Source organism: Bos taurus, chromosome 15, assembly GCF_002263795.3.
Source record: "Bos taurus isolate L1 Dominette 01449 registration number 42190680 breed Hereford chromosome 15, ARS-UCD2.0, whole genome shotgun sequence".
NCBI lineage: Eukaryota > Metazoa > Chordata > Mammalia > Artiodactyla > Bovidae > Bos > Bos taurus.
In genome coordinates this window covers 45,975,396-45,994,886 of record NC_037342.1, presented here as the reverse complement: position 1 = coordinate 45,994,886, position 19,491 = coordinate 45,975,396, and the positions used below count along the sequence as shown (strand labels likewise).

Below are 19,491 nucleotides of genomic sequence, written 5' to 3'. Positions count from 1 at the left end.
TGTCCTCTGCCTATGTCTATGACCTCGTTCATTGCACTCCCCCTGTCACTCATCAGCCTCCAAACATTCTGATCTGTTTCTGTCCTTGTTGCAAAAAAACTCATTCCAACCCAAGACTCTATATTTTCTCTGCACAAACCCTCCTCTCTAAATCTCTTCTTGGTTGGTTCTTTCTTCTCAACCTTCTGGTCACAGCACAAATGCTGATTTCTACAAGATAAAAGATGTCCTTTAAGATATAAGATATAAGATGACCTTCTCAGAAAGGTCTTTCTTGACCACCTGCTTAAAACTGCAGCCTACCTTTCCTTGCTTTTATTTTCTCAAAGCACTTATCACCATCAGACATATTATGTGTTTTATTGTTAATTCATTTTTATTGCCCTCTTCTAAAATGTAAATTCAGTGGGGATAGGAATTTTAAACTGTCCATTCCTATATATTCAGTACCTAGAAGAGTTCTCAATAAATATTTAGTTAATAAATCAATTAGATATTCATTGTGTAAATAAGCTCAAACTGTGCTTTTGAAAGCAATATTATATGGGTTGATTTAATACAAAAATAACAATCATACAACCTGTAGCATAATGAAAGGAAATTTATTTCTTTTAAAACTTGAAAAACTATTTGCTCTAGAAAACATGAATAGTTCCCAGATTGTGGCAACTTCAGGAGCTTGTTAGTTTCACACATGCTGTAATTCATCTATCTTCTGCTGCACAGTCATCAACAGTCTGGCATCCAGTTGGAGGTGGGTGTTTTCTTTAAAAAATGTGTTTAAGTATCTGTATTTTCTTATACTGTTTGAGTTTTCTATAACTCAAAGTGACCCATGGCCACTTGTGCAACAATCATTCCAATTATGTGCTACAACTTCCCTTTTACTAAATGGAAAGAAAAGAGCAAGTAATGGACTGCACTTTTGAGTGGTCATGAGGCGGCAGCATGTGTAAGTAGTTGCTGCTGTTTATAACTTAGTTTTTCAAAGAACCTTTGGAGCAGGATTTGTTTCCTTGTATAGGTGCATACTGGTTCACATAATCTGAAAACAATACACATCTATGTACATGGTGAATCTAGTATTGCACAGATTTATTCTCCCATGTAGGATCATTCTACACGATGCATTCAATTCGGCAAGGACCTTGTCACATATAATGAACAGCACTGGGTACTCATAAAAGGCCATGGACATGGAAGCTGGAATTGGCAGAAGTCAATGTGGCAAATTTGACTTTCATGAGGGCTTCTCATTATTCCTGGTTCATGCCATCCTTCACCCACAATCATCTTGCAGATGCCTAAAGAGAAGGTCATGAAGTGAGAGCAGAATTCCAAGGAGAAATTGCTCAGTAAAAGATAAGTGCTTCCATAATCTTCTCACTTTGTGAAAGGATGATCTGGATGATCTGGTTGTGGTTAGCAGCACTCGTCTTCATATGACAAGAATCCCTACATATGGCTCCATAGCAGGTAGGTGGGGGTGAGTCAGGAGGTACATGTAAGTCTGGAAATGGAGGAAAAAGTAATGTAATGAGTTTGCGTCGTGGGACCTCTGCCAAGAGAAATGGACAATGGATTGAGATGGTCCCCAACTATGTTTTCATTGCTCACAAGCCCTGAAACAGGCCATGGATGTGAATCGGAAGTGTTCACACTTACCAGTGAAGCATTAAGAAATTTCACTTAATACTTGCAGTTAGATCTTTGCTGTTGTCATTCAGTCGCTCAGTCACGTCCGACTTTTTGTAACTCCATGGACTACAGCACACCAGTCTTCCTTGTCCTTTACTATCTCCGGGAGTTTGCTCAAACTTCTGATTTTTAGAGTTAGGTCTTTAGTTCAGGGCAGGGGAGAAGAGGATGGTGGATTTGCTTCTAAGGGAGGGGCAGTGTTCCAGGCTGGACGTTGATTAGAAGCTACAGGTCTGTCAGTGATGCTGCTTCTGCTCTTACAGAGGGTTATAGCAGAGTTAGAAATGACCAAAGGCATCCTTTCATCCTACAGAGCAATCTTCACCTTCTAGGATTGCTTCTCATATGTCAGTGATTCTCTTCCACTTTGCAAAAAAGAGGACTGATGGGTGTTGGCAAGTCAAACCTGCAGAAGAGGGGAGAGCATGTCCGAGGGGGAGCAACTGTGGTGTATTTGTGTCACAGGTAAAGGACCTGAGAGTTCTGATGTAGGCAGTGTTCCTCTCCATCTAGTTCCCTTAGCCAGCAACGATCCTTGGAGAGAAACAGTGCTTGATATACAGAAGATGTATCATCCTTACTGGAATCTGAGGTCCCACACATTACTGTCCGAGCCAACAGCGCCACCATGTGCATCTGAATTGGCTACAGGAGTATTTTGAGACTGCAGGAAATGAAACAAATAAAAAGCCAAGGGTCCAGTATCAGAGTTTCAGGGTTAGAAAAGTCATTGATATCTTCTCACTAGAACTTTTAGAGTCTAGCGTAGGACTCCAAGATCTGTTGGAGACTGTATTTGATGTTAGCATGGGATGAGACTAACAATTATCTGTGAAGTTTAGAATCAAAAGGTAATATCACTGGGTGAATATGGATTAGTGAATGAATAGTGCAGTGTAAATGAAGATCCTATTCAATATTTTAAGTATTCATATAATATAATATATAAATATAATCAATATAATATTATACTATACAATATAAGAGCAAAGCTCTATTTTACTTGCCTCATAATAATAATAATCTTTAAACACAAAGAGTAATCTAGATCAAGAGGCAGGTTCGATGCACGATACTGGATGCTTGGGGCTAGTGCACTGGGACCACCCAGAGGGATGGTATGGGGAGGGAGGAGGGAGGAGGGTTCAGGACGGGGAACACATGTATACCTGTGGCGGATTCATTTTGATATTTGGCAAAACTAATACAATTATGTAAAGTTTAAAAATAAAATAAAATAAAAATAAAATAAATTTGTAAATAGTTAAAAAAAAAAAAAGAGGCAGTAGACAAACTTGAAACATTCTAGACATACAAGGTCACCTCTATGTGCCTTACTGATGTATCAGCCTAGAGACACGTCAGAGAGAAAGCTGTTACAGATGTTGAACCACTTTAAAATGTCTTCATCCCCATGATGGTATGTCAATACAGAGATCATTGGCTCTAAGGGACTCTATCTTCCAAATAATTTTTTAAATGCCTGCTTAACATCTTTGTTCCTTAGGCTATAAATGAATGGGTTCATCATAGATGTTATGACTGAATAGAACACTGAGATCACCTTATCCCCCTCATTCATTTTCTTGGCATTTGGACGCATATAGGTAAATATTGTTGATCCATAGAAGAAGACAACAACAATGAGATGAGAACCACACGTAGAAAAGACCTTGAGTCTCCTCTCCCCTGCCCGTATCTGAATCACAGTGGAGAGAATATTCCAGTAAGAGAAAAGGATAAGGGAGAGAGGACCAAGGAGAATTATCACACCCATGGCAAAGATGGCCATCTCAGCTTTGTAGGTTTCTTCTGAAGCCAACTTCAAGAGGGCAGGAGGTTCACAAAAATAATGATCAATTATGTTCTGGCCATGGTATGAAAGATATAAAGTAAATGCTGTATCTACTAGAGACACAAGTGCTCCACTAGTCCAAGATCCTATGGACAGCTGAACACAAATCCTCTGGGTCATGAGGGTAGAGTAGTGAAGGGGCTTGCAGACAGCCACATAGCGGTCATAGGACATCACTGCTAGCAGGGAGCTTTCTGTACACCCTGCTACTAGAAAAAAAATCATCTGAATTGAGCACCCTGACTTGGAAATGGTCTTTCTTGTTACCAGCAAATGGAATAGCATCTGGGGGACAATTGTTGTAGAGAAAAGGAGATCACTAAATGACAGGTTTTTAAGGAAGAAATACATTGGTGTATGCAGTTGAGAGTCAGTATGAATTAACAGTATGATGAGCAGATTCCCAAATACAGTCAGCAGGTAGATGATGAGAAATATCACAAATAGCACGATCTGGGTCTGCTGATCTGAAGAAAGGCCCAGCAAGATGAATTCAGTCAGACAGGTTTGGTTTTTTGTGCCCATGGATGTTTATTCCTGTCTACACAATAAGCATCAATAGAGCTATAAAAATCTGACTACATTTGAGCATCAGATCCTGAAAGTAAAGATCTCACTGGAATAAAAAGTGTATTTGATTTTTAAAAAACTCTTATAAATATTTGACATGAATTTCTAAAAATTTCCACCACCATATTTCTACTGAAGCTGTCTAAAAAGAACACTAATATGTGGATTTGAAAAATTATAAAGTTTTCTGCATTTAGTAGAGAACCCAGGTTTTTATTTTTTGTAGTTTTCTTTTCAGTCAGACTTTCACTTTTATTTCATCAAGAAGCAGAACAAATAATTAATTTTTCCTTTGTGATTCCAAGAGATGCCTTATCATCCTTCCAAGTAGAAAGTAAATTTTATGAGACCATGTTATATGATTTTATAATCCACAGTCCTGATTATGTTCTAAATTCTTCACTGGATCAGGGAATCAAGGTTCAGTGGAAGTGCTCAAGAGTAAGGCATGATCAGACTTCTGTATGACAGAAGCAGGATAGTGGAGACCAGCCTAGACTTAGGCAGCACCACGCACTTGGGAAATAGGGAGGGCCTTTTGTGGTGACCCAGTGCAGCCACAACAGCTGCCTGCAGAGTTGCAGTGTCTTATCTGGCATAACCATGTTCGAGCTCCTTCATGCTGCAGATGTATCAGAAGTCCAATCAGTCGGAGACATGCATCAGGCACTGGTTCAATGCTCTGCAGCCAGGCAGTAAACGCTACTCAAAGTCTATAGCTTTACCTCAGGAATAAGCAAGGAATAACCTGATGAATCCAAGCTCCTGGGGAAAGAGTTTAGAAAGACTTAGGAAAGGTAGTAGGGTCATGGGCAAATGGCTAGGAATCAGGGCTGGAGTCTGATATTCCAGGGAAAGGCTGAAGTACTAGTCCTAGAACTGCCCTTTACAATGAAGGAGATGTCAGAGCAGAAAGTCAGTTACCTGGCAGGGATATCTTGGGATGGGGTGGGGGGCCGGGGGGGTGGCGGGGCGGGTAGGGGGAGGTGGAGTCGAAGACTGCCGACATACAAGGGTTTGTTTTCAAAGATAAAACCACACATCTAACTGGCAATATAGGACAAATGTGGCCTGATCAGTTGTGACTGGACCACCTGCTCATGAACTGCTAAGTATTAGGACTCAAAGACCACGTGGTTACAGTGAGGTTTCTATTCATAAATATCTATCCAGATGGAAATGCAATGGATCCAGCCTGAACCAACTGTATAATATATTGGCCTTGAGGGACCAGGAAGGCAGAGTCAGGAAATAATTTGAGGAATTGATAAAACAAAATGAGAAATATCTTTTCCATTGATACAATGTAAAGGGAATACACAGGAGAATCATTGATAAACTGCAACATCAGCAGCCAAAATAATCCACTACTGATTTCATTTCCCAATGATTTCTGATAAACCCATTTTTTTTCACTGCTTCATCATTGTAAATTTACTTGTAATGAACTGTGCATATTTCATGTGTACAATTTGATGAATTTTGATATATGTATATAATTACATGTTTTTTTAAAGTTCTCATTAATTTATACATAATTATTTGTTTACAAGCCTGTCTCCCAGGCTAGGTTTTATGTTTCTTCAGTGTAAAAATCCTATCTGAATCCATATGACTGCATCACCCAGTATATAGCAAATTTTTAGCAAATGTTCACTGACTGGATTGGTATATGAATGACTGAATACATGCAGAAACGAATAGATTCCTCTCATACTCACAGGCACTGTCACAAACCTGCACTCAAACACTCCTAAGCTAATAATGCTTTTAAAAGCATACCATGAAATTTGGAAGACACAGGTGATGCAGGTCCAGCTTCATGGTGTCTTTGGGATGGGGAGATCCTGTGACCACAAAGAGGGTGTAACACTAGGTGTGACCACCAGGAATGCTGGTAAGAGAGAGGCGTCAGTGGTAGTTGTTCCTCTTCCAGTAGAAATAGGAACAGACCCTCAATATACATCCTGTTCTCTTTTTCATTCTTACCCATGAAAGCAGACGTGCAATGTGGCAGCAGCCTGAATACTAGGTACTGGAGCAGGAAGTGTCCACACACCTCACACTAGCACTCCGGTGCTTGGACTCTTCCCACCTCCCAGATAATGCCGAGTACGTTACAAGCAGCTCTGTCTTGTGTCCTAGGTATTCTCCTGTGAGTTCAGTGGGAATCACCCAGAGAGTGTGGAAAAAGTGAAACAGGAAGAGAACACCTATGTAGCAGGGATGAAAGGTAAGAACACAGGAAGATTCTTATAGTTGAAAAGGGGTAGTGAGTTTGAGAGACAATGGATCTTTTGATTTTTTGTGCCTTTTAGCACACAAACTGACCACCTCGGTAAGTACCCAGTAGCAAGATTTCTAAGAGTGAGAATTCATGAGAAGAGAGAAAAAGAAAAATCTCTTTCCCAAATAGACTGTGGATTATAAAAATAAAGACACAGCCCTTCTCCCAGGACAAACTCTGGTTCTGCAGAGACTTCATGCCTTCAGCATCTTCCTCCTTACCTGGAGACCAAGGATGAGTTTGTTCTAGAGATGGGGAAACTGTAGGTAAGCAGACCTGCCAGTGAGTCCAGCAGAGTGAGATCGAGAGATCCAAGCTGCACACCCAGAGTTTGGTTTTGAATGACAGTGATTCTCAGTCCTCTTTCCTAACAGCTGGGTATGAAACAGACTTTCCCGTGGATTCTATTTCAATCTCTGACTGTTTTCTTGGGTAAATTTTACACTACTTTTTTAAGCACCAACACTGAATTGAGTCTTTCTATGAGAGGATCATAAAAGATGAGGTCCTGAGAGATGATGCCAGCAGGAGGTCCCCAGGGTATCGCTGAGCATAGCTCCTTCTATTATCTCTACACAATGAGGTACCATGGGATCTTTTGTAGATTTTTCTTTCTTTTGTTTATAATCATAGAGTTCTGTGAATATCCTCTAATTCCTAGAGTTTTTCTAATCAAAGAAAAAATTCTATAGGCTCTGAATATGAGAAAGAATCAAGTCTCTCTTCTTGGGAGCAGAAGCAATATGTAAAATATATGCCGACAGGCATTTGTCCATCCTTTAATTTAAATCCTTAGAAAAGTGGAAACATGCATCTTTTCCCATATTTCTCACTTTAACTGCTTTTAAAATTATTGTTAATTTGAGGATATTATGGCTACCTTTTACAAAAGCTTAAATAGTCTTAGAAAATAATAGGTTTGAGATACTTTATGTAAAAATCAAATGTTTGAACTATATACTAAAGACAGATCCATATTTTTCTGAAACATGCTAGATTTAAACTACTTAATGCTTTATTTACTCATCGATATTTAGTTCTTTTTAATAAAAGAAAAATACTGTAGTCATTTATTATCTTTGCTACTAAATTTTCCCATCCGTCTTTCTTTCCCTTTTATGGCAGTAGGAAAATTATTTATTTATTGCTCGGATATAATTTTTAAAATGTATCAGTCAAGTTATATTTCTCATTGTAATTTTTCTGTTGAATCCAAACTGAATTCTTTATATTATAGATATGTGATTAAACTTTTCTTATCTTTCTTTCTTGTTAATTTTTACCTCTCTTTTCAATCAAGTCATTATGTATTCTGGTTTATGAAATCTCCTTGTGATTTCATATGTCCTTACAACTATCCAGAGAAATGGGACTAATTTACTGCAAATTATCTCCACTACATCTTTGTTGCTTTTTCTTTATTCAAATCTGTTTGTCATGTTGTATTTTCACTTTGTGAGTATATTGTAAAGAAAATTCTATCTTTCTTTTTTAAGTTCATTTTTTAATTGAGGAATAATTGATTCATAATATTGTGTTAGTTTCAAGTATACAGCAGAATGATTCTTTTTTTTTTTTTTGCAGAATATATTCCTTATAGGCTATTATAAGATATTTGGTATAATTCTTTGTGCTATACAGTAAATCCTTGTAGCTTACCTATTTTATACTCCTAATTTGTCCTCCATGCCCCATTCTCCTGTTTGGTAACTGTAATTTGTTTTCTATTCTATGAGTCTGTTTCTGTTTTCCACAAAGATTCATCTAGATTATATTTTAGATTTTATCTGTCTCTGTCTGAAATATTAATCAGCCATAAAAATATTGCCATTTGCATCAACATGGATGGAACTAGAAAATATAATGCTTAGTAAAATAAGTCAGACATGTATATAACACAATTTGAAAATATTTCGCCCATTGTGTAGTAGGTTTCCCTTTTATTTTCTGATGGTTCCTTTGCTGTGGAGAGGATTTTTAGTTTGATGTAGCCCTACTTGTTTATTTTGCTTTTGTTGTCTACGTCTTTGGTCTGAGATCCGAAAGATAATTGCCAAGACCAGTGTTAAGGAATTTCGCCCTATGTTTTCTTCTAGGAATGGGAACATATTTAATCAATTTCAACTTTATAATTGTTGGAGTAGAAAATGAGCTATTGGAATATCTTATCCTTAGGGCTAATGGGTGAAGAAAAGTCTTATGATGGCAATTACAGGAACAATCAAAGTCCAGGGGCTTTTAATCAGGATTTATTTCTCACACAAGTTATTTATATTTCATCTGGGAGTAAAAACTCTTGTTGTGTAAATCTTGGAGTACACACACACACACACTCATGGGCACACAGATCTGATTGTATACTTACTGATTGATTTATTTCTTCTTTTGATATGTTTCTCTGTTTGCTATTTTTTGATAATATATCAAAAACATATTTTGATATGTTTCTCCTGTTCCTGGAGAAGGGAATGGCTACCCACTCCAGTATTCTGGCCTAGAGAATTCCATGGACTGTATAGTCCATGGGGTCGCAAAGAGTCGGACACGATTGAGTGACTTTCGCTTTCACTTTCTTTCCTGTTAGCTATGTGCTGTGTGCTGTGCTTAGTCACTCAGTCGTGTCCGACTCTTTGTGACCCCATGGACTGTAGCCCACGAGGCTCCTCTGTCCATTAGGGATTCTCCAGGCAAGAATACTGGAGTGGATTGGCATGCCCTCTTCCAGGTGATCTTCCCAACCCAGGGATCTAACCCAGGTCTCCCTCATTGCATGAGGATTCTTTACCATCTGAGCCAACAGGGAAGCCTGAAGAATACTGGAGTGGGTAGCCTATTCCTTCTCCAAGGGAACTTCCCAACCCAAGAATTGAAGCGGCGTCTCCTGCAATGCAGGCGGATTCTTTACCAGCTCAGCTACCAGGGAAGCCCTCTGTTAGCTATAGATCTTCAAAAATATGTCACAATTCTATAGCGGTGTGTAGGGACTTTTTTCATTCACAGTTATTTCACTGATGCTACTTTGTTTTTACTTTTGAACAATCAACAATAATACATTTTTACAATGATGTCAAAGGGTAATTGGACAATACAGCTCACTGACTATTTCTCTGTTAAAGGCAGCTGAAAATTAGAGTAGTATTTGCTCAGTTAGCACTGAATAAAGATAATTTGTTCAGCAGAAACAAAGGACAGATCATTTCTAATTAGAACATTTAGTAGTTGTATAAATATGGAAAACCATCAACTCTTTCTGAGAATCAGTCATTTTATTTGTGAAATGGGGATAGTATTTGTCCTGCTTTAATCTTTATAATTCTAAAGGCTAAAAGTAACTAATATTTATATATCCAATAATAAATTTTAAAAAGCAGACTGTACAGAAGCTGCAATGAGGAATAGAGAAATATATATATAAAGGAGATTTTGATAAACCTTTCCCAATTCAAGACAGAGCAAATGGACAAAAAATAGCAAAAATAAAAAAGCTAAAGATATAATCAATTAAAAAGTACAAACACATATCAAACTGCAAACTATCATAATAAAATTGTATCTCTTTCCAGTGTATATGGAACATTCACAAATATTGTTACAAACATAATCTCAATAAGTTGCAAATAAATATTATTATGCAAGCAGCACGTATATATCATTAGCTGTAGGGAATGGGAGTGAGAAGTTTGGAGAGGGCAAAAACACCAGCTAGACTTCTTGGGATAGATATTACTTCATAGGTTGATTTTTTAATCAGGTAAATATTTTATATAATTTAAAATAAAATAAAAAATTTAAAATAAAAATGTAATAAACAAACCTAGCTATGTATCCAGATTGTGATGTGTGTGTGGTGAGATAAAACAGCTGAGGGCTGTGTTGTTGCCATCAGGACCTGGAACATTTGATGAGAGGCAAAAAGATGAGACTAGGGAAGAGAAGCAAAGGCGTCAGTGGTATTGCTAATGCTAGATGGTGAATACGTAAGAATGTTATATGTACATATATAGAACCAGTTTATTTATATATATACATGCTGTGCTGTGCTTAGTTGCTTAGTCATGTCTGACTCTGTGACCCATGGACTTTAGCCTGTCAGACTCCTCTGTCCATGGGGATTCTCCAGGCAAGAATACTGGAGTGGGTTGCCATGCTCCTCCAGGGAACCCAGGTCTCCCACACTGCAGGCGGATTCTTTACTGTCTGAGCCACCAGAGAAATCCAAGAATACTGGAGTGGGTAACCTATCCCTGCTCCAGGGGATCTTCCCAACCCGGGAATTGAAGCCAGGGTCTCCTGCCTTACAGGAGGATTCTTTACCAGTTGAGTTACCGGGAAATCCCTTATACATACATACATATGTATATATTACTTGTAGATACATTATGCATTAGAATAAGGGTATATTATCTAGCTCCTGGTATTATGAAGACCAGTTAGTAATCTGCTATAGTAAAAGTCCAGGGCAGAGATAATGGTAATTGGGACCAGAGTGGAATATTTGAGTGTTGAAAACTGGGATGTTTTTAGGGAAAGAAAAATACCACAGAACTTACTGATAGATTGGATCTTTGCTAAATCTTGTCCAAAGGAAATATTAGTTCTTTTTTTTTTCATGGAAAGTTATCTTTTTTAAAATTTGTTTCCTTATGTAATTAGCTTCAAGCATTACAGAGTAGCTAAAGTTTCCAGGCAAGGTATGTGGAACAGAGGAGTTCATTTTAAATTCAGAATTTAAGAAATCTTCAAAGGGTCTGAGGCAGAAAGGAGTTAATAAAGGAAAAGCAAGGTCACTGGGCAAAGTGTAAGTGGTGATGATGCAGATATTGGTAAGACTGCTTCCATTTCAGATGTCGATTTGACCATTAATTCCTATTCAGGAGTACCAGTCAGGGCTGAAGCTTTAAAGGAGTATGTTCCCAGCAGGAAGCTCTTGAATTATGATGCTCATTACCAAGTGTGCTGGCTGCTTTCACACATGACCTTTAAGGCATCAATAATTTATAATGTGATTTATTTGTAAATAATGTGAAAAGAAAGTACTTGGCTGTCCTGATACAACATGAGTAGCTTGAGGAGTTGATGCAGAAACCAAGGTGTAGCTAACTTATAAGAATTTTTTTTCCATTGTCTAGGACTCTGATATAAACCTGGGAAGGTCTGCCCACAGTAAAATGTCTAATATTATATGACTATAAATGCTCACTAATAGGAAAGTAAAAACTGAGAAATTCTGTCAATAGCAACAAGTAAAATTCAACATCTGTATCTTCATTTTATCTTCATGTTCCTCTCTAGTTTTTATTTCTGCTTTAAATTGAGCTGTGCCAAAAAATCTGGCTAACTTTCTCTGTGATTGGGTATAGGATTGTCAGAGGGTAAGAAAAGAAACTACTGAAGTAAAATGTAAGGTCACTCTGTCAGAACAGAAAAAGAATTTCAAACATATCCTGGGATATTGATCAGATAAATGAATGCTTCTTAACTATCAAAATACAGAGCTGATAGAGACAAAGTTGTGTCTCTAAGACCAAATGAGGACTTAGTTCTAATATGGCAGATTTTCAGAATTTTCATAATGTAGAAGAACCACATAAAACCAGGAGTGGATATGAAGCACCATCTAGGAGTTATAGGGCTTCAATATCACACTGGCAGCCACCATCCTAGATAAGAGAAAACCTCCCTAATACTCTCCTGAAGGCCCCCATTACCTCCTTGTTTCTCAGACTATAGATGAGAGGGTTCAGTGCTGGAGTGATGACAATATAAAATACAGAGAGGATGTTGTCCTGTTGGGGACTGTGGTGGGAGCTGGGCTGGACATACATAAACATGGCAGCTCCATAGTACATTCCCACCACAGTCAGATGAGAAGAACACGTGAAGAGGGCTTTCTGCCTTCCCTCTCCTGAGGACATGTGGAGGACAGCAGCTAGGACAAACGTATAGGAGGCAAGGACAGCAGCAAGGGAAGGGCATGAGAAAGACGGAACCTGACACATACACCATGAATTCATACCTGGAGGTATCTGCACAGGCCAATTTCAGCAAGGGTGGGATCTCACAAAGGAGGTGCCTGATTTCCCGGGTCATGCAGAAAGGAAAATGCATGGTATATGAAGTGTGTATCACAGAATTCAGGAATGCCAGGGTCCAAGGGGTGGCCATCATGAGCCAGCAGACCCTCGGCCTCATGAGGAACCATGTAGTTCAGAGGATGACAAATGGCCACATACCTGTCATAGGCCATGAAGGCCAGTAAGAGGCCCTCTGCACCACCCAGGGTCAGTACTAGGAACATCTGAAGGGCACAGCCCTCAAAGGAGATGGCATTCTCTCCACGCAGATAATCCACAAGCATTTTAGGAATAACTACAGATGTAAGCATCAAATCCATGAGAGAAAGCTGGCTGAGCAGGAGGTACATGGGCACATGGAGCCGGGCATCCATTGTGATGACCAGGAGCAGCAGGCCATTGCTGGTGAGGGCCAGTGTGTACAGGACTGAGATTGTAGTGCAGAGCAGTCCAGGAGACCCACTGTCAGTCAGAATCCCCACCAAGACGAAACCACTTTCCAAGGTGGAGTTATAGAGCTCCATTCTGTGGGTTTTTTTCATTATCTGAAATTATGAAAAATCAGATAAGGTAGTTCTGATGTGGTCACTGGGGACTCCTTGCCTTTATAATGTTACAGCCCTTGATTGAAAGAAATTAGTTGCTCAGTTTATCATACCATGTATTAGTCTTTCATTCATAAATTAAATCACCAAGTATGTACTGATTGTTAAAATAGCACATTTCTTTCCTGTTTCTGATGTTTCCTTCAATATTAGGGAAGTTCCATTTGGGCAGTAATTCTGCATTTTCTCTGCTTCACCATCCCGCTTCCTCCTCTTGAGAAACAGGAGCAACTTAACAATGGGAAACATTAAAGGGAAAATATAGTCATATAGACATATGGAGTACACTAAATCACTTCAGTCGTGTCCAACTCTGTGACCCCATGGACTGTAGCCTGCCAGGCTCCTCTGTCCAAGGGATTCTCTAAGCAAGAATAGTGGAGTGGGTTTCTGTGCCCTCCTCCAGGGGATCTTCCCAACCCAGTGATTGAACCCATGTCTCTTTACATCTCCTGCACTGGCAGGTAGGTTCTTTACCACTAATGCCACCTGGGAAGCCCAGACATATGGTATCCAGCTTCTTTTTCCTTCCCTTCTTTTCAGGAGATGCAGTATCTTTGAGAAGGCCTAACACATATTTCCCTCTCTCCCACCTAGGTTGTGAAGCAATTGAGACAGGAGATATTTGTGCAGCCAAAACATCACCTTATTTTTCATAAAGTAGAAATTACAGGATGTAATTTCTGTGTCAGTGGATAATGGACTTCCTAAATCAACCTCAAAATGAACATAATTACCTTTGCAGTCACAAGCAAAGCAGGACCAGGGCAGTACTTCCCACTGAAGGACTGGCGGAACAGGAGAACAAGAGATACAAGTGCTGGTCATTGTATCTTCTAAGAAAAAGAGAGAATTTTATTCCAGTTCATTCTCCAATTAGATTAACTTCCTCCCTGAAACTTGAGAAGAAAGGAGAGAGTAGAGACTAAGGATTAATGTTCAGTTCAGTTCAGTCGCTCAGTCATGTCCGACTCTTTGCGACCCCATGAATAGCAGCACACCAGGCCTCCCTGTCCATCACCAATTCTCTGAGTCTATCCAAATCCATGATACCTTGATGCAAAAGAAAATTTTTGAAGAGAGAAAGAACCATTCCCTCTCGTGCCTATTATGTGCCAGGCACTGTGCTAGCTCCCATGCATACAGGGAAGTACGTAGTATGTGAAATACCAGACCACATTCAGTTACACTCATGAGGAGCATTGAAAGGTAGGTGGAGAATTCCCTGGCTGCCCAGTGGTTGGGACTTCCAGCTCTCACTGCTCAGAGCCTGAGTTCAATCTTTGGTCAGGGAACTAAGTTCCCACAGGCTGCATGGCATAGCCAATAAATAAATAAAATAGGTGTAACTATAAATTGTGAAAAGTGTCCTAAAGGAAAAAAAAATGAACAGTGGTTCTCATGTAGATTGGTAGTTAAAGAAAGCCTTCTGAGTCTGTGAATTTTAAGCTCAGCTTTGAAAGACAAACATAAATTACCCAGCTGAGGAGGGATGAAGAGCTACCTGAGCAATGGACATAAAATATGCAGAATATTTGAAATAGGAAAGAGCTTGTAATTTCTAAGAAGCTGAAGGAAGACTGGTGAGGATGGTACTGAATGAGATACACTTGGAGAGATAAACATGTTCCAAGTTATGTTTGGCCTTTCAGGGAATATGGACTGCTGTTGTTGTTATTTGTTAACTAAGTCATGTCTGTCTCTTTTATGACCCCATGGACTGTAGCCTGCCAGGCTCCTCTGTCCATAGGATTTCCTAGGCAAGAATACTGAGGTGGGTTGCTATTTCCTTCTCTAGGAGATCTTTCTGACCCATGGATTGAACCCACCTCTCCTGCATTGCAGGCCGATTCTTTACCACTGAGTCTCCATGGAATCCCATATAGGCTATAATTGAGAGCTGTTTTTTTTTTTTTTAAACATTTTATTTTGTATTGGGGTATAGCCAATTAACAAAGTTATGATAGTTTCAGGTAAACAATGAAGGGATTCAGCCATACATAAACATGTTTACATGCCTGTCCCAAACTCCCTAACTATCCTTTCCCCTCATCCTTCCCCTGGCAACCATAAGCTCATTCTCTAAATCTGTGAGTCTGTTTCTGTTTTACAAGTTCATTTGTATCATTTCTTTTTCGATTCCACATATAAGGGGTGTCTTTAATCTGTATACACAAGAGTGGTTCATACTTTTAAAAGATGACTCTGATAGTCCCATGGAGGAGTACAAGTAGAAGATGGGCAAGAACAGGCCCAGGGAGATATGTGCAAGGGGTGATTGTGGTCATTGATGTAAGATAGACCAGGGAAATGGCACAGATATGACAGAGTCAAGATTCATGTTGGAAGTAGAATCAACAACAATTGGTGACTGATATGATTCTTAAGATGGAATTCAGTCATGAGGAGCTAGTTTGTTAGGTGATAAATAGAAGAATTGAGTATGTTTAAGGGACAAGGCAATGACAACCCACTCCAGTACTCTTGCCTGGAGAATCCCATGGACGGAGGAGCCTGGTGGGCTGCAGTCCACGAGGTCGCTAAGAGTCGGATACGACTGTGCGACTTCACTTTCACTTTTCCCTTTCATGCATTGGAGAAGGAAATGGCAACCCACTCCAATGTTCTTGCCTGAAGAATCCCAGAGTCAGGGAAGCCTGATGGGCTGCCAGTTATGGGGTCACACAGAGTTGGACACGACTGAATCGACTTAGCAGCAACAGCAGCAGCAAGGGACTAGAAACCTTCATGAGAATGGAGAATATATTTTTCTCAGAGTGAGTAAATGAATAAATGGATAGGACTTTATGTGAAAGCTTGGAATTCAAGGACTGTTTTCTCCTGCAAAGTGCATAGTTTGCTGATTCTTCATCATGGTGTCCTTCTTACTACCACCAATTTAGCACTCACTCTCTTTTTGTTGATATTTTGTGATAATGATTTATACTTTGACTTGTCTAAGACATTGTGAATAAAACACAAGGCAAGGTCAAACTCCCTGGCTTGAGTTATATCTTTCCTACTGATCACATAATCTTATTTTAACATGTAGCTGTCACATTTTTCTCACTTGTAAAGTAGGAGTGATCTTAGCTCTATGCAACTGTTTCAGTGATCTCATGATTTTTTAATTTTCATAACTATTTTACATGTCATATTTTAACATATTTTTATGGCTATAGTCACAGAGTTCAGTTCAGTTCAGTCACTTAGTCATGTCTGACTCTTTGCAACCCCATGGACTGCAGCACACCAGGCCTCTCTGTCTATCACCAACTCCCAGAGTTTACCCAAACTCATGTCCATTGAGTCAGCTCTTCGCATCAGGTGGCCAAAGTATTGGAGTTTCAGCTTCAACATCAGCCCTTCCAATGAACACCCAGGACTGATCTCCTTTAGGATGGACTGGTTGGATTTCCTTGCAGTCCAAGGGACTCTCCAGCACCACAGTTCAAAAGCATCAATTTTTCATCTCTCAGCTTTCTTTATAGTCCAGCTCTCACATCCATACTTGACTACTGAAAAAACCATAGCCTTGACTAGACAGTCCTTTGTTGGAAAAGTAATGTCTCTGCTTTTCAATATGCTATCTAGGTTGGTCATAACTTTCCTTCCAAGGAGTAAGCATCTTTTAATTTCATGGCTGCAGTCACCATCTGCAGTGATTTTGGAGCCCCCCAAAATAAAGTCTCTCACTGTTTCCACTGATTCCCATCTATTTGCCATGAAGTGATGGGACCGGATGTCAAGATCTTAGTTTTCTGAATGTTGATAGATTCTCAATAAATGTAAAGTATGAGCAGTATACAGAAACCAGTTTACAGAAATTTTTGTTCAGTTACTCTCTCTCTTTTTTTTTTATTGGTGGTAAAAAGCAAACAACATGTGATCTACTCTTTTAAAGTTTTAAGTGTACAGTACAGTCAACTATAAGCACAATGTTGTACAGTAGATCTCCTGAACTTTTCCATTTTGCATGACTGAAACTTTATTCTCACTGAACAGCAGCTCTCAATTTCCACATCCCAGCAGCCCTGGAAGCCACCATTCTTTCTGCTACAATTTGACTATTATAAATGACATAAGAGGAATCATGTAGTATTTAGACTTCTGTGGTTGACTTCACTTAACAGTGTATTCCAATTTCTTACGTGTTGTAGCACAGGACCAGATTTCCTTCTCTTTATAGTTGAATAAAATTCCATTATATTTATATCACATTTTCTTTAGCCATTCATCTGTCAGTGGACATTTAAGTTGTTCCCCCCTTTTGGTTATTAACATACTTAATCGATTGCCCTCAAAATCAGTTCATCATCTGGCAAGCTGACCTCCCCTGCCTCATTTTTGCCTGTGGTTCCTAGCCTTTCTGCCCTCCTCTGTCCCTGTCTGGACCCCAAGTCCCTCCATGTTGATTCAGTTGAAATTCTCCAGGAAATTGTGTTTCCTCTTGCCTCTAGCCTTTTGCACTTGCAGCTCCTTCTTCCTAGAAAGCGCCATTTCTTTCCCCTTTCACATTCCACATGCTCTAATCCTTTTTCTCAGTTAAAACTTCCTGGTACTTCAGAACATCTCTGTTACTACCTCCCAGAAGTTTGCCTTGCTTCTCTCAGAGTAAATGGCTTCACTGACTATTGCAGTCAAATATTTTAATGCTAATCTTCAAATGAAAGGATTACATCTTATTCACAGTGTTTGTTCAGTATATGGCTGCTGCTGCTGCTGCTGCTGCTAAGTCGCTTCAGTCATGTCCGACTCCGTGCGACCCCATAGACGGCAGCCCACCAGGCTCCCCCGTCCCTGGGATTCTCCAGGCAAGAACACTGGAGTGGGTTGCCATTTCCTTCTCCAATGCATGAAAGTGAAAAGTGAAAATGAAGTCGCTTAGTTGTGTCCGACTCCTAGCAACCCCATGGACTGCAGCCCACCAGGCTCCTCCACCCATGGGATTTTCCAGGCAAAAGTACTGGAGTGGGGTGCCATTGCCTTCTCCGACACAGCTCCTTAATTAGAGAATATCCTTGATGATTATTTGTTTAATAAATGAGATCAACATTAGTGACATGTCCAAGACCTAGGAAACAAATAACATTTCCTAACCATCCACATTTCCTAACTAGGGTCCTGCTCCCATTTCCTGATCATTCATTTACAGAAACCTCATAATACCCCCCAAACAGAGATAAAATCCTTACCTCTGATAGACAGGAGATACTGCTGGTATCACTGTTGGCTGTGTATTTGTTTGGAGGGTGAAGAAGGGCAAATAGAAATTGGTGAGTAAATAAAGTAGATTTTGTACCAGTGCGTGAAGGGGACCAGCTGTGAGGAGGTATGTGGGATCAGTGGGTCAGGGCATTCCCATGCATCTGGCTTGGCAGGGCCTCTCTGGGATGGGTCACCTGGTCTTTGAATGACCTACACTTCAGAGAGAAGGGTCTCATAGGAACCTGAAACAGCCTGTCCCCTCTCTTATGTGAAGGGTTAAGACAGGCTGTATCTCTGGCCCAGTCATCTTGTGAAGGAATTTTCCTAGTCATAAAGCAATTGTCTAACTAAGGTGAATGCTTAACTTTTAAAAACAGTTTCACTCCTACTTGGCTCTGGAGCTGAATAAAGGAAAACCAGTGCAGATGATCCAGGAAGAGGACCCAAAGGAAGGTCTGCAATGCCTGGCCTCACTTTCTCAGGGGCCACAGTGAGACAGGGCCCTGTCCTTGGGGGTGGCTCTTCTGCCTCCCTACGTGATGACGATGACTTTGTCCCTCTACTCAGAAGCTTTGTTTAAAAGGAACTCTTTCCCCAGCTGAATTGACCCCTTCCTGGAAGTGCTGGGAGACAGGAAATTTAATAAATCTCCTGGGTGTGATTCCTGACCTCTTAACTCTCCTTTCATCTCTCAGTAAATGAGTTCTGCACCCCAGTAAAGGAAACATGGAAGGGGGGCTATTTACAATCCCTGAGTTCACACCTAATGACCAGGCCTTGGGCTAGTACTGTGCATCTGTGCCAAATTCATAGGGATTTGAGAAGACCCAGTGAGGTCTCAGGAGAGCTGTGAAAGCAGGACTCTATCTCAGTCTTTCCTCTGGAGGTAACTGTTGCAGTGAGCACAAGTGAGTATCTCAGAGCAGATTAATTAAGACTAAAGCAGACAATGTATCCTGCTCTGTTTTCCTTCCATAGTTCTTTTTTTTTTCTCATTCAATATGTAACCCTAACTTTGCATGCTTTGTTTTCTTCCATTATTCTGTCTTCTTTTCTTGTTCAATATGTATTAACTTCAACTGTGCACTGAACACATTATATAGCAATAATATAGAAAAAAATAACCAACCATCCTTTCTTAGGGATGTTACCTTCTAGGTGGTGGAGAACAAGTAATAAAATATCATAAGTGTC

The 19,491-nt window shown here is 39.8% G+C and overlaps 1 protein-coding gene and 1 pseudogene across 1 annotated transcript; both read right to left on the bottom strand.

The window, feature by feature from the left end:
* Positions 1-3,154: 3,154 nt before the first annotated feature.
* On the bottom strand, positions 3,155-4,078 carry OR2D4 (olfactory receptor family 2 subfamily D member 4). Its single transcript, NM_001390703.1, has one exon. The coding sequence runs from the start codon at positions 4,076-4,078 to the stop codon at positions 3,155-3,157; it is 924 nt and encodes a 307-aa protein (NP_001377632.1).
* A 7,271-nt stretch (positions 4,079-11,349) lies between these two features.
* Positions 11,350-13,199, bottom strand: LOC530354 (olfactory receptor 2AG1; annotated as a pseudogene).
* Between the last annotated feature and the right edge of the window lie 6,292 nt (positions 13,200-19,491).